This window comes from Malaclemys terrapin, chromosome 8 (genome assembly GCF_027887155.1).
Source record: "Malaclemys terrapin pileata isolate rMalTer1 chromosome 8, rMalTer1.hap1, whole genome shotgun sequence".
NCBI classification, from domain to species: domain Eukaryota; kingdom Metazoa; phylum Chordata; order Testudines; family Emydidae; genus Malaclemys; species Malaclemys terrapin.
In genome coordinates this window covers 107,094,270-107,105,876 of record NC_071512.1, presented here as the reverse complement: position 1 = coordinate 107,105,876, position 11,607 = coordinate 107,094,270, and the positions used below count along the sequence as shown (strand labels likewise).

The window sequence follows — 11,607 nt, the reverse complement described above, 5'->3', positions numbered from 1 at the left end:
TATGACCAGAAGCCCAGGAGAACATCCCATCTTGCAGCCACCCAGCTTGCAAAGCCAGGGAGCTGCATTCCTGGTGCGGAAGGCTGCACAGAGGCCGTCTCATCCCCCCTGCCCCTGGGGGAGAGGATGTGGCCTTGACACTGCTTGCTAAGAAGCAGGGTGGAGAGTGCTTTGCCCTGGAGGGGGACGGCCAATCGCAGCTGGCCTCTCTCCTGTCCCGACCCCCTGCCCACCCCCAGGAGCGCCTGGCTTGGGTGCCAGACACACCGCGGGGAGAGGGGGAGCCCCGGCCTCGCCCCGCTTGCTGGAGAAGGAGCCTGTGAAATGGGAATCCCCAGCCAGGCGCTGTGGAAAGCAGGGGTGGGCCCGGTTCACGCCAGAGAGGTTTATTTGCACGGTTGTTCTGCATGAGGGCTCTTTAGCCTTCCCCGGCCGCCCCATCACACCCCCTCTCCCCCACCCATTGGGGCCCATGGGACGGTTCCCCTGGCCCTGGCTGCCGCCCCGGCTGATGGGTTTGTGAGGGGCAAGGGCTTGTGGCACCATCACATTTAGGCCTGGGGGGGATAGACGACATGTGCCCCTTCAGACTGGCCAAAGTTGGGGGGACGGGACGTGTGGGGAGAAAAATAGGGTCAGCAGATCTATGGGGCTGGGAGAGCTTGGGGGAGGGGCAGGGAGGGCTGGCGGGTATGGCCCACTGCCCCATTCACGTCATTAAGTGCCCCAGCCTCACAGCAAACCTTCCCCCAGCCCCACACCGTCCCCCAGTGGCTGCCTTCCCAAGAGCAGGTGGGCAGCAGCTTCCAGGCGTGGGGACGGGACAGGGGCTCGGGGTTATAGGAACAGAGCCTCCCCCCACCCTCAGCACTTTGCCCGCAGCCCCTTGCCCCCCGGCAGAGGCCGGTTCTGACTCCCGCTCCCCTGACGCGCTTTTCTGCGCAGCATCGGCCCGTGGTGACCGGGGGAGCCCGGTTTGCGCCACGGGCTTCATTGAGCGCGGACAGGCGGGATCCGGGGAGGAAGGGGTCAGAATCGACCCCAGGGTGGGAGACTGCGGCGACGCCATGTGTCTGGGGCGGGGTGGGGGGATCTTCCCCGTGGGCAGCTGCGGTGCAAAGGGAAGGACGTGGCAAGGAGGGGATGGGCCTCGGGGGTGAGGGGCCTAGTGGGGCCGTGTCTGCTGCCAAAGGGGCTCGTGCTGCGTTCGCAGTGGCACTTTCAAAGAGGTTTCGTTTGGGTGGCGCTATACCATTCTCCACCACCGGGGAGCGCTGTGTAGGTGGGGTAGCTGCGTGTGGGAGGTGTCTGGGAGACAGAGTCCCACACCGGTGAATGAGCCCGGCCAGCCGGCCATGCGGTGAGCTTGTGGCATTTCCACAGCACGGGGGTCTCCCCACCGAGCCCCCCGGGGCACCCCCTTTACGCCACATCCCCTTCCTCCTCCTCCTCGTGTGCTGGCACCTCCGGCTGCTGCCTCCGGCGGTGGTCTCGGTGGCGGCTGTGGGAGGAGGCCTGGGGAGCGTGGTTGCTGCTGGCTCTGTGGTGGTGATGGTGGTGGGCTTTGCTCTTGTGGGGGGACAGCTCCTGTTCCTTCTCTTCCAGTTCAGGGGCCTGGGTGAGACTCTCGGGTCCCTCTGCCGTGCTGTTTGCCTGGGAAGGTAACATCAAGGGCTGGTGTGTTACACAGACGGACATGCCCGTACACTGCTTTGGAATGACTTGGCTAGGGGGTCTGTGTCACCACTGCCCCCTACTGGATAGAATCACAGTGAGATCATAAACCCTATATTGCCAACAGAGGGCGGAGAGTCTCTGATGGGGTCTAAATTAGCTGTTACCACCCAAGAAACATCTTGGAGTCATTGTGGATAACTCTCTGAGCGGGGGAAGGAAGAGGCGGAGCGGGGCCGAGAAGAGGCGGGATGGGGGTGGGGCTTTGGGGGAAGGGGTGGAGTGGGGGCAGGGCCTGGGGCAGAGCCGGGGTCTAGCACCTCCCGGCAGTTTGAAAAGTCGCTGCCTGTGACCATCCTTGCTAAGAGCCATCGACAGACCTATTCTCCAGGAACTTATCTAGCTCTTTTTTGAACCCTGTTATAGTCTTGGCCCTCACAACAGCAGTGATAAGTTCATGGAGGACAGGTCCATCGATGGCTCTTAGCCAAGGTGGGATCAGGGCCCCACCCCCACGCTCTGGGTGTCCCTAAACCTCTGCCTGCCAGAGGATGGGACTGGATGACAGGGGCTGGATCACTCAAAATCGCCCTGTTCTGTTCATTCCCTCGGAAACACCTGGCCCCAGCCACTGTCAGAAGACGGGACACTGGGCTAGATGGACTGTTGGTCTGACCCAATACAACCACTCATGTTCTTACCATAAACCCTATACTGCCAACCGAGAGTGGGGAGTCTCCTCTCCTGCGGTTAGCAGGGGGCTATGCTAAGGGGACAGGATGGCAGCTCTCCCTGCCACTGCCCTGAATGTCCCTGGGGTGCAGTATAGTGACCACCATGAGGCCACAGGTGGCTTGGTCAGGGGGATGGGACGGGTCAGTGCAAACGGGACGGGGGCCCTGTGGCTGCCCCGTGAGCTGCTCCGTACCTCCAGGCTGCTGTTGGAGTAGAGGGAGCAGTTGCCACAGACGTCCTTGGCGTAGGTGACGCGCACGGCCGACTCCACGTAGCGGAAGTGCAGGAAGCTGTAGGGTAACGGGATGTGGAAAGCCAGCCGGCCGCACCTGCAGAGCAAAGTCTGGGGATGAGTTACGGAGGCCGGTGTCCCACAGGGCAGGACGAGCCTCTTGGCTCAGCAAGGTGCATTGGGCAGGAATTCAGCTTGGTATCCCTAACTCTAAAGGCCTTCGCCAGCATCTACCCCCCGCCACCCTGCTCTCATCTGGTGCGTTCCATCAGCAGATCTCAAAGCACTTCACAAAGGAGAGCAGTGCCCCTGGTTTACAGATGGGGAAACTGAGGCACAAAGATGGCGGCAGTGACTTGCCCAAGGTCACCCAGCAGACCAGTGGCAGGGCTGCCAGTCCAGCACCTCCTGGGGTTCCCTATCAGTTAGGCTCAGATGCCGAGCTTCTCCCCAATTTACCTTAACACCAGCTCCGCCTTCCCTCCCAGCCCCGAAAGCCCAGTGCTCCCCTAGTGAGAAATCCCCTCCGTCTCCTGCCCCACCTTTGCACCTTCCCGAGACACCTGCACGGAGCATTGACTTAAGAGCAAGGGCTGGTGTCGCCATTAGAATGCACAAGACGTGTGTGTGTGCACGCTGCTGCCCTCTGCTGGAAGGAATCGGACCCACTCACGTGTTAGTGACTATGTCACCCTCTAGTGCCACGGGCATGAGACAAGTGTAAAAGCTGTAATGCTACCAACAGATCCCGGGGTTCTCCTGCAACTCAGGGGCTAGAGCGCGAAGGCCCGAGTTCGATACCAATGACTGCGTAGAATGGGGTCACGGATGGGTTATGCCAAGTGGGGCTGGGCGGAAGGAAAGGGGGGGAGGATTAGTGCTAACACCCCGTCCCTGTTCCCAAGCACACATGGGCCTCGGGAAATGCTTCTCCACCACCCTGGCTAGTGGAATGCCCAGCCCTGGGGGTACAAGGGCAGCTTTGGGCGTGGAGCCAGAGGGACATGGGGGGGCATCTTTGCCTTGCTTTACAATGGCTGTGGGCAAAGGGAGGGGGCTCTGGGGGCTGCGGAGCTGTTCCACCCTTGGCTGCTGTCAGTAGCAAGCCGAGGAAAGGCCAGCGCCTCTGGGCCGAGGGGGGGAGACGCACAGGCCAGCGGGGACTGGAGGCAGGTGGGAAAAACCACAGCTCCAGGACGGGCTTGTGACCTTCAAAGTCTGAATCCCTCTCTGGTTTCCTGGCAGTTCCCCTGCCCCAGCAGCACACCCCAGGACAGGTTGCTGACTGTGCTGTGTGATTAGCACCCCCGCCCCCAGGCTTTCCCAAGGGCCCCTCCTCCACCGGCCAAAGTCCAAGGGTCCATAGAGCAGGTGATAGTGGGGTTAGGACAACAAGGCAGGGAGCAGGTTGCACAACCGAGCTGGGAGGGGGCGGGGGGTGCCGAGGAGGGGCAGGGAGATGGAGGGCCTTGGGGGCAGAGTGATGGGCACAGACACGGGGAAGTTGGATCCCATAGTGCGGGGGGTTTAGTCTGGCTGGTGATGGATCATGGGGCCGGCCCCCACATCAGTGGAGCAGGATCTGAGTGAAGTGACGCTCAGGGATTTGTACAGAGACTCCCTTGCTAGTCCCCTTGCTGGCCTCCGCTCGTCTGTCTGTCTGTCCGTCCACCCTCCAACTGTGAGCGCCTCAGGGCAGGGCGGCCCTGCCTGGCCCGCTGTGGGCACTGCAATAAATAAATTAACAATACCCCCCCCCCCCCCCCAGCATTCCTGGTGGAGGGCTTGGCTGGCTCGGGCCCAGCTGTTCAGAAGCAGAGCAAACAGCTGGGGCGGCGGGGGCTGGTGCCCCCCGGCCAGGTTCGAGCCCCCAGCACCAGCAGCTACGTGGCCATTGAGCTCAGCGGCGGTAGCGTGAGCAGCAGGATAACACGGCACCACTGCTTGGCCTTTCCCTAGTTCAATACTCCCCGGATCCCCACGCGCTTCACTGGCACGAGTTCCCTCACGTCTCCTGCAGGGGAGGTGCGGAGCAGTTAAGTGACCTACCTAGAAGTCATACAGCAAATGAGCGGTGACGCTGAAAATAGAACCCAGGCATCCTGGCTCCCAGTCCAATCACCACTAGGCCACGCTCCCCTCTCAGGGGCGGGAATAGAACCCAGGAGTCCTGGCCTCCAATCCAATCACCACTAGGCCACGCTCCCCTCTCAGGGGCAGGAATAGAACCCAGGAGTCCTGGCCTCCAATCCAATCACCACTAGGCCACGCTCCCCTCTCAGGGGCAGGAATGGAACCCAGGAGTCCTGGCTGCTCCTTCCCTATGTGTGTCACTGGGTTACATCCCCCCGAGACCAGGCCAGCTGGGGGGTTAGCCAGGTCCCCGGAGCCCTGCCGCCTGGCTGGATGTGCTCCATAACGCTGCCGGTTCTTTACCTTGACCCGGAGCCATTGGCTCAAGGCTGCTCGGACACACTCACGCCTGCTCCTCAGCACCGAAGGCATACCGGCGAGAGCGGCTGGTGTGCGCCCCAGAGGAGGGGCTGCCGGTTCCTAGGCACTCACCGGTCGTAGATGAGGAAGTCGTCCTTGTCCCCGTCCAGGATCTGCCAGACGTCCGGCTCCAAGATCTCCTGCTGGTAAACGGGGACCCCCTCCGGGGCCCGGCGCTTCAGCTCCCAGAACATGGCCCTGGAGAGCGGTGCCTTCTCGTTCACGATCATGTAGCTGATGTCGGCCAGCCCGTCCTGGGCCAGCTTCTCACGCAAGCCCCCGAGACTGGGGAGGTGGGGAGAGTGGGGGTGAGGCATGGGGCCACGGGATCCGCCTCTTGCTAATGCTCCGTGTCCCGGCTACCCTGCCGCCCCCAGCGCAAACACCAAAGAGGAAGGACGTGACGTTGCCCCGGATTGCTGCCCCTGACCTCTGGGGATGAAAGGGGGGTCCATGGGCTGAGTCCCTCTGCTGAGGCTGCCAGCAAAGGTGCCAATGCTGATTAGTGGCAATTGCCCACTGGATAATGGACTGAGAGATCCACCAGCCCACCACCGTCGCCATGTCTGCTCCCCACGCCCCCTTACCCAGCCCCACCCGGCCCCTGCTCACCTGTTGGCTTGCTTCAGACAGAACTGTCAGCTGGCCTTCAGCAGCGCCACCACCGTCACGCGCCCCAGCGCCCCTGTCATCGGGGCCGTCCCGTTGATCTCCCACTGCGGAGCTGGCTGGCAGAGCCGGGTCCTGTTCTCGGCCACTTCGGCCAGCGTGGCCGCCACCAGCCCCAGCAGGGTGGCCACGGCTAGGGCCGGGAGCCCCATCCTAGCCACCCCTCCTCAGCCTGGGGAGCAAAAGGCGTGTTAGAGACAGGCTGGCATTGACCATCGCTCTTGCATGGTTAGAAGGGGAGTAGCTGAGACACGAGACGGGGTCGGCTAGACACCCACAGCCACTTTTCCCCCAGCGGAGCTCCTCGGGGGCTCCAGGTTAGCTCAGACACTAGCCCCTGATACAGACCCACGCAGGGGCACACGGCTCACCCTCACCTCTACAGCCCCTCCCCCAGGATCCCCCAGGACCCTTAGCAGAACGACTTCCATCTCCACTGCGCCATTCACCTGGGAGCATCCCAAAGCGCTTTACCAACAATGCTGTAAATACAGGCATTGTTCGCCCAGCACTGAAATGCAGCCACCTCTGGGGTGGAACGCAGCAGCTGTGACCCACAGCAATGGCACCCAACAGAAGGGGAGAATTCCACACCCAGTGGAAAGAGTAGAGTCTAATTACCTGCCGGCTGGGCTAACACCCCTTCTCTTGGGGACAGTGCTGGGGAGGTCTGCTGAAATACAGCACCTCCTGCAGCACAACACCCCCTCATGCTGTGCTGGGGTATTGCAGTCAGCACCAACTCAACAGGGAGGGAGCCCCTCACTGCACCAGCCCATGTGGACCGAAAGCCCCAGTCACGTGTATCCCAGCTAATGTACGTGCACATGTGATCCATCCTTAAAGGAGCCTGATCTTTTTAACAATCCTACCAAGCTAGCTGCCTATATAAAATCCTGCAGCAGTGAGTTCCACAAGCTAGTGTGCACCATAAACAAACACAATCTATTTCTCCAGGGATCCTGCCAGTGACCTAGAGATAGGGGCCCTCCCTAGAGCCATTATCAAACCCCTTCATCCTTCAGCCCGTACATATTCTTTATGGGGTGGGAGGGAGGAACAGCTGCCACTTCAAAACAAAACCCAACCAAGCCGGTCCCAGCCTCCCACACTCTCACTGCTTGGGTGGACATAAAGGCTCAGCTGTGCCCACGGACAGAAACGCAGCTCCATTGTGTAGAACAGCTGCCGATTGTAGTGGCGTGATAAGTCCCTGTTTGTACTGGCTAGCGAGCAAGAGGTGGCTTTTGCAACATTTGCCTGGTAGTACAGAACTGCATTGATTTTCATGGGAGCGCCGCAAACATAACGCCGTTCAGTGCCCACGCTTGACTAGAAGGCAGTGTTCGAATGGCTCGCCCATGCCAACGGGAGCCGGGACGCGGGTTCTAGCCAAGCTCTTGGAGGGGAGTGGGGTCTAGTGGCTAGTTTGGGGATTGGAAATCAGGATTTCTGGGTTCTGTTCCCATCTCTGGAAGAGGAATGGGGCCTAGTGGTTAGATCAGGGGATTTGGCCCCAGTATTCCTGGAGTCTGTTCCAAATCCTGCCAGTGACTTGCTATGGGATCTTGGGTGAATCCCTTCACTTACCCGTTGCAGCTTTAGGGTGCCAAGAACAGTACTGTTGTGCCTCAGTTTCCCCACCTGTAAAACAGAGGCTATAACTAGTCTGACCTACCTTGCAGAGGGGTTGTTAGGGCTAATGAATTAGTGTGGTAAAGCACAGACACGCCATGGAAAGTCACTCTGTACAGTGAGTGCAAAGTAGAAAAAGCCATTCAAAGCAAACGGCTCCATTCCTGCCCCCAGGACCCCAGTCCGGAGCGGGAGGGCTTGTCCCTAGGTGTTTAGCCCAATAATTGCCATTTCCCCCACTCGGCCCGTTCTGAAAGCTCCCCTGGTTACTGGTGTTTACAGCTGTTCCCCGTTGTCCTCCCCACACGGCCCCGTTTACTCCTGGTGAACGTCGCAGCTGCAGCTCATGGAATGATGCAGCCAAGATTTTAAACACCCAGCCAGCCAGCAACCCAGAGCACCAATCCCCAGAGGCAGTCGCATCTGCAGCACGTTATAGCCTGATGGTTACTGCTCTCCGGCAGACCGGCAAACAGAGCCCTCCGTGTGCATGGGGGGGCCGTTTAATGATGCTTGGGGGGGGGGGAGAGAGGACATAGCATTGGGCATTTTCTGCCTTTTCCACTGGGAAAAATCTCACCCAGCTCTTTTCTGCCTTTCAGTTCCCTTGTGGGGAATAAATCTAGCCCGGCCCGATGGTTAACCCTGTGCCACACCTCTGCCACGCTGCACCAACACATCGAATGCAGAGCCCCGTAGACACCCCCCCAGCCTCGACTGATGTGAACCCCCTGGACACTGGCCTGAGAACAGAGAGACCGTTTGTAGTATCGTCCCTTTTGTACTAATTCTCTCTTGGCCCTGCAATGCCCCCAAACCCCTTCCCCACCCCTCCCAAGCCATGAATTTGTTCCAAGCCCTGCGTACAGAGCACGGCCCTGGCCTCATCCCCACAGGACTCACAACTCCCTGCACTTGTCAGGATCGGGCCCTTCACCCCCAGCATCCTCGGAGTAGCCTGGGCCCAAAGGAAACTGACCGGAGATACTCTGCCTTCTCGCCGGTGTCTGGTGCCGCTATCCTTGGGGCAAGCTCTGCGCTCTCCTGGGCTGGCCACGCACATCCCCCCCAGCCCCAGCCCCTGCCCTCCTTTTATCTCCTCACCCGGCTTGCTCCGCCCAGATTGAGGGAGGAGGCTGGGGGTGGCCGCAGAGCTCCCCCACCCCCAGTGCCTCCCGGTGCCAATGCCAGCCCCGCTCCTTGTTCGCTCAAAGGCCCCTGCCCGACTCCCCTGCAGCAGCTGTCACCGCCAGCTCCTCCAGGGCACAGAGCCCCTCCCGGCAGCACAGCTGGGAAAAGGCACAATGTTGCTTTAAAAGCAGTCAAGTAAATACCCCCCACACACCAGGCTGGGGGCGGAGGGGGCGCTCCTGCCAGATAAGGGGGCCGGGGGTGGCACTGCTTGGATGGGAGACAAACCCACAGCAGGCCCTGATTGCTGAGTCAGTAGCAGCGGTCTTAGGAGCCGGCACCACGACGACACCTCAATTTTCTGCTGGCAATCAGAGGAGGGGAGTTAACCCCGGTGTCCCAGCGTGGACAATTCCAGCCGTAGTTTCAGCTCGAGGCAGGATCTTTCTCTGCTGTCCCCCCTCCTAAACCGCTGCTCTGGTTTGCCCCAGAGGGGGCTGCCCAGCAGTGGTGGGGGATGTAATCCCTTGTACAGGGGCTGGCGAGAGGGAAGTTTGTTGGCGCTTTGCTGTGCGTGGCTGGCACGGTTTGCCTCGCCAGGTAGCAAGACAGTGATCTCTCCGCCCTCAGGCCTGGTAGAGAAAAACTGGGGTGCTGGTAGGGGGTAGGCGCTGGTTTGGCCCATCTCTGCTCAGCGAGCAAGCCTGCCTGCTGGGGAAGAAAGCTACTAGGAGGGAGGGAGCCGGCTGGCTGGGGAGAGGACGTGGGCCAGGGACCAGTTAGGGTGAAGGCTATTGACAAAATGCTGCGGGGAGTTCAGGCCTGGGAGTCAGACTCACTGCATGCTCTTGAAGACATTGCTTAACCTTGGAGTGTCTGTTTCCCCATCTGTCCAAGAAGGATCTCAAAGCACCCCCCCTCCCAGGAGCCACACTACTCCCAGACTCAGGTGGGGAAACTGAGGCAGCGGGGCTGTGAGTTATCCCACGTTCCGAGACATGCGTGTCAGACAGGGTAAGAACACGGATCCACTGGTGCATTAACCCATGACCAGGGGGCTTCTTTTTAGCACCTAACTTAACCCCCCTCTTGGTGTTTCTCTCTTTACCTGGGGGGAATTCAGCAAGGAAGCTTACAGGCAGGCCACTGAAGAATGGCCGCGCTTGGGAAGAGAGAGGGGAAACTCGCTGCCTGGACACCGGGAAAGGGAAACACACGTGAGCTCTCAGCAAATATTTGAGCAGCTATGGCAGGGGGCTCTGTGCAAAAACATGATACGGCGGGGAAGGGCTCTGCTCTGAACCTGAGGCCCCGTCTGCAAAGACAAACAGGGCCGGGGCCAGGGGTCCCAGGCGGAGGATTCGCGTTACAGGGAGCGCTCCAAGCACACAGCGACATAGACAGTGCTTAATTCATCATGAAACCGGGGCTGGCTGGGCTCAAGCCATTTTTTAAACTTTCATAACTGCTGTGGCAAGCCCAGGGGGCTCTGAACTAGCAGCCCAGAGGTGCCTGCACTCAGCCCTGGCTCAAATTAAGCCCTGAGCATTGGCCAATATCCACTGCCATGTGCTCCCAGTGCCCCGGCCCCAGCCGAGCCAGGGCGATGCGGAAACCACCTCGCACTTCAGCAGGGCTGGTGCCCGTTGCTGGGCTGACGCAGCATAGAGGCTGTAGGTCAAGCCGGAGCTGCATCGAGCTGGTTGGGGGAGGCCAGGGTGGAAACAGAGGAGATTGTGTGTGTCAGGGGAGGGGCGTTTTCAGAGCTGGGGATGGGGAACCCAGCACTGGCCTTGCCGAGCAGGGGTTGGGAGCTTCAGGTCAGAATTGAGGTGAGCTGCATCTGCTCCAGCTTGTCCTAGTGCGGTCAGCACCTCCAATGAACCCGTCCCCCCAGATCTCAAAGCAGGAGCAAGGAGTCGGGGGGAATGTCAAAGGTCTGTCTAGGAACAGGCCCAGCTCCTCCTGCCGGAGACACCCCAACTGCCAGAGCATTCGAACGGCTTGACCTCCCCCCCCCAATCCACTGAGCGAGCCCCACCACTGATAGGGGCAGGTCCCCTGCCCCACCCGTGCTCCACACCAGCGCCAGCAGCACAGCACGGCAGGGGTAGCTAGCCAGATCCAGACAGTGCTTTAACCTCTCAATAAAGCTGCTCACTCCTCCGTAATACCCGCTACCGCTGCCTTAAGAACAAGCCTTCGCGGCTCCTGCTAACGGCGGGTGCAACCCCTCAGCTTTCTCCTTCCAGCCCCATCAGCCCCGAGCAGCCAGGGTACCCAGCACCACCACCACAGCCTTCCCGGGGGGAGTCTGACAATCACGGTGACAATAAATCCATCCCTTCCCCGACCTTCCAACCCCTTTGCTGTGCTCCAGGGCCACTCAGACCTCCACGGGGACTCAGCGCCTCCTACTCTGGAAGCATCGGCCCTCCAAGCCCCCCACCACGTGGGCTAAAGGAGAATTTCCCCTAGCTAGTTGCAGTACAGGGTCTATAGCACACAGTTGAGCAGTTCCAATTCCAACCACAAGAGGGCAGCCACACACACACACACTCTCTCTCTCTCTCTCTCATTTTCCTACATTTCCATTTAAACCCACATCCCCTGCTAACACCTGCTCTCTTGTTCCTCCAATCTGCCGCTCTGATCTGGCACCCTGTTCGTACACTGGGGCAGCCGGGCAGGATTTCACTGGTACCTCCTGGCACAACAGGTGTATTATAACCAGAAAACATCCAATCCGAGCTGGAAGGCCTATCCTTGGGCCCTGAGGCCAGCCCCCTGCTAGCCCAGGCCCCCCACATCATATCCTGGGCACAGATTTCTTTTCAAGCTCCATTTTCTAACTGGGTTGTTTCTTTCTCAAGTCTCCCCCGCCCAAGCCAGCCAGCGCCCTCACCCTGGGGCCCTTTAAACTGGGGCCTGAGCCATCTCCTTGCAAGGGGTGGGGGAACTCCTCCCACGCCTGCTCGATTTCCTGCCTGTCCTCCCCTGCCCTTTGCAGCAGAATGGCTCTGTCCCTGGCATTTCCT

The 11,607-nt window shown here is 60.1% G+C and overlaps 1 protein-coding gene across 1 annotated transcript; it reads right to left on the bottom strand.

The window, feature by feature from the left end:
• Window positions 1–370: 370 nt before the first annotated feature.
• Window positions 371–8,510, bottom strand: LOC128841984 (selenoprotein Pb-like). Its single transcript, XM_054037572.1, has 6 exons — window positions 8,418–8,510; window positions 7,394–7,447; window positions 5,747–5,975; window positions 5,207–5,419; window positions 2,603–2,738; window positions 371–1,653 (listed from the first exon to the last, which is right to left on the bottom strand). The coding sequence occupies exons 3-6, from the start codon at window positions 5,953–5,955 to the stop codon at window positions 1,423–1,425; spliced, it is 789 nt and encodes a 262-aa protein (XP_053893547.1). The 5' UTR covers window positions 5,956–5,975; window positions 7,394–7,447; window positions 8,418–8,510; the 3' UTR covers window positions 371–1,422.
• Window positions 8,511–11,607: the final 3,097 nt, after the last annotated feature.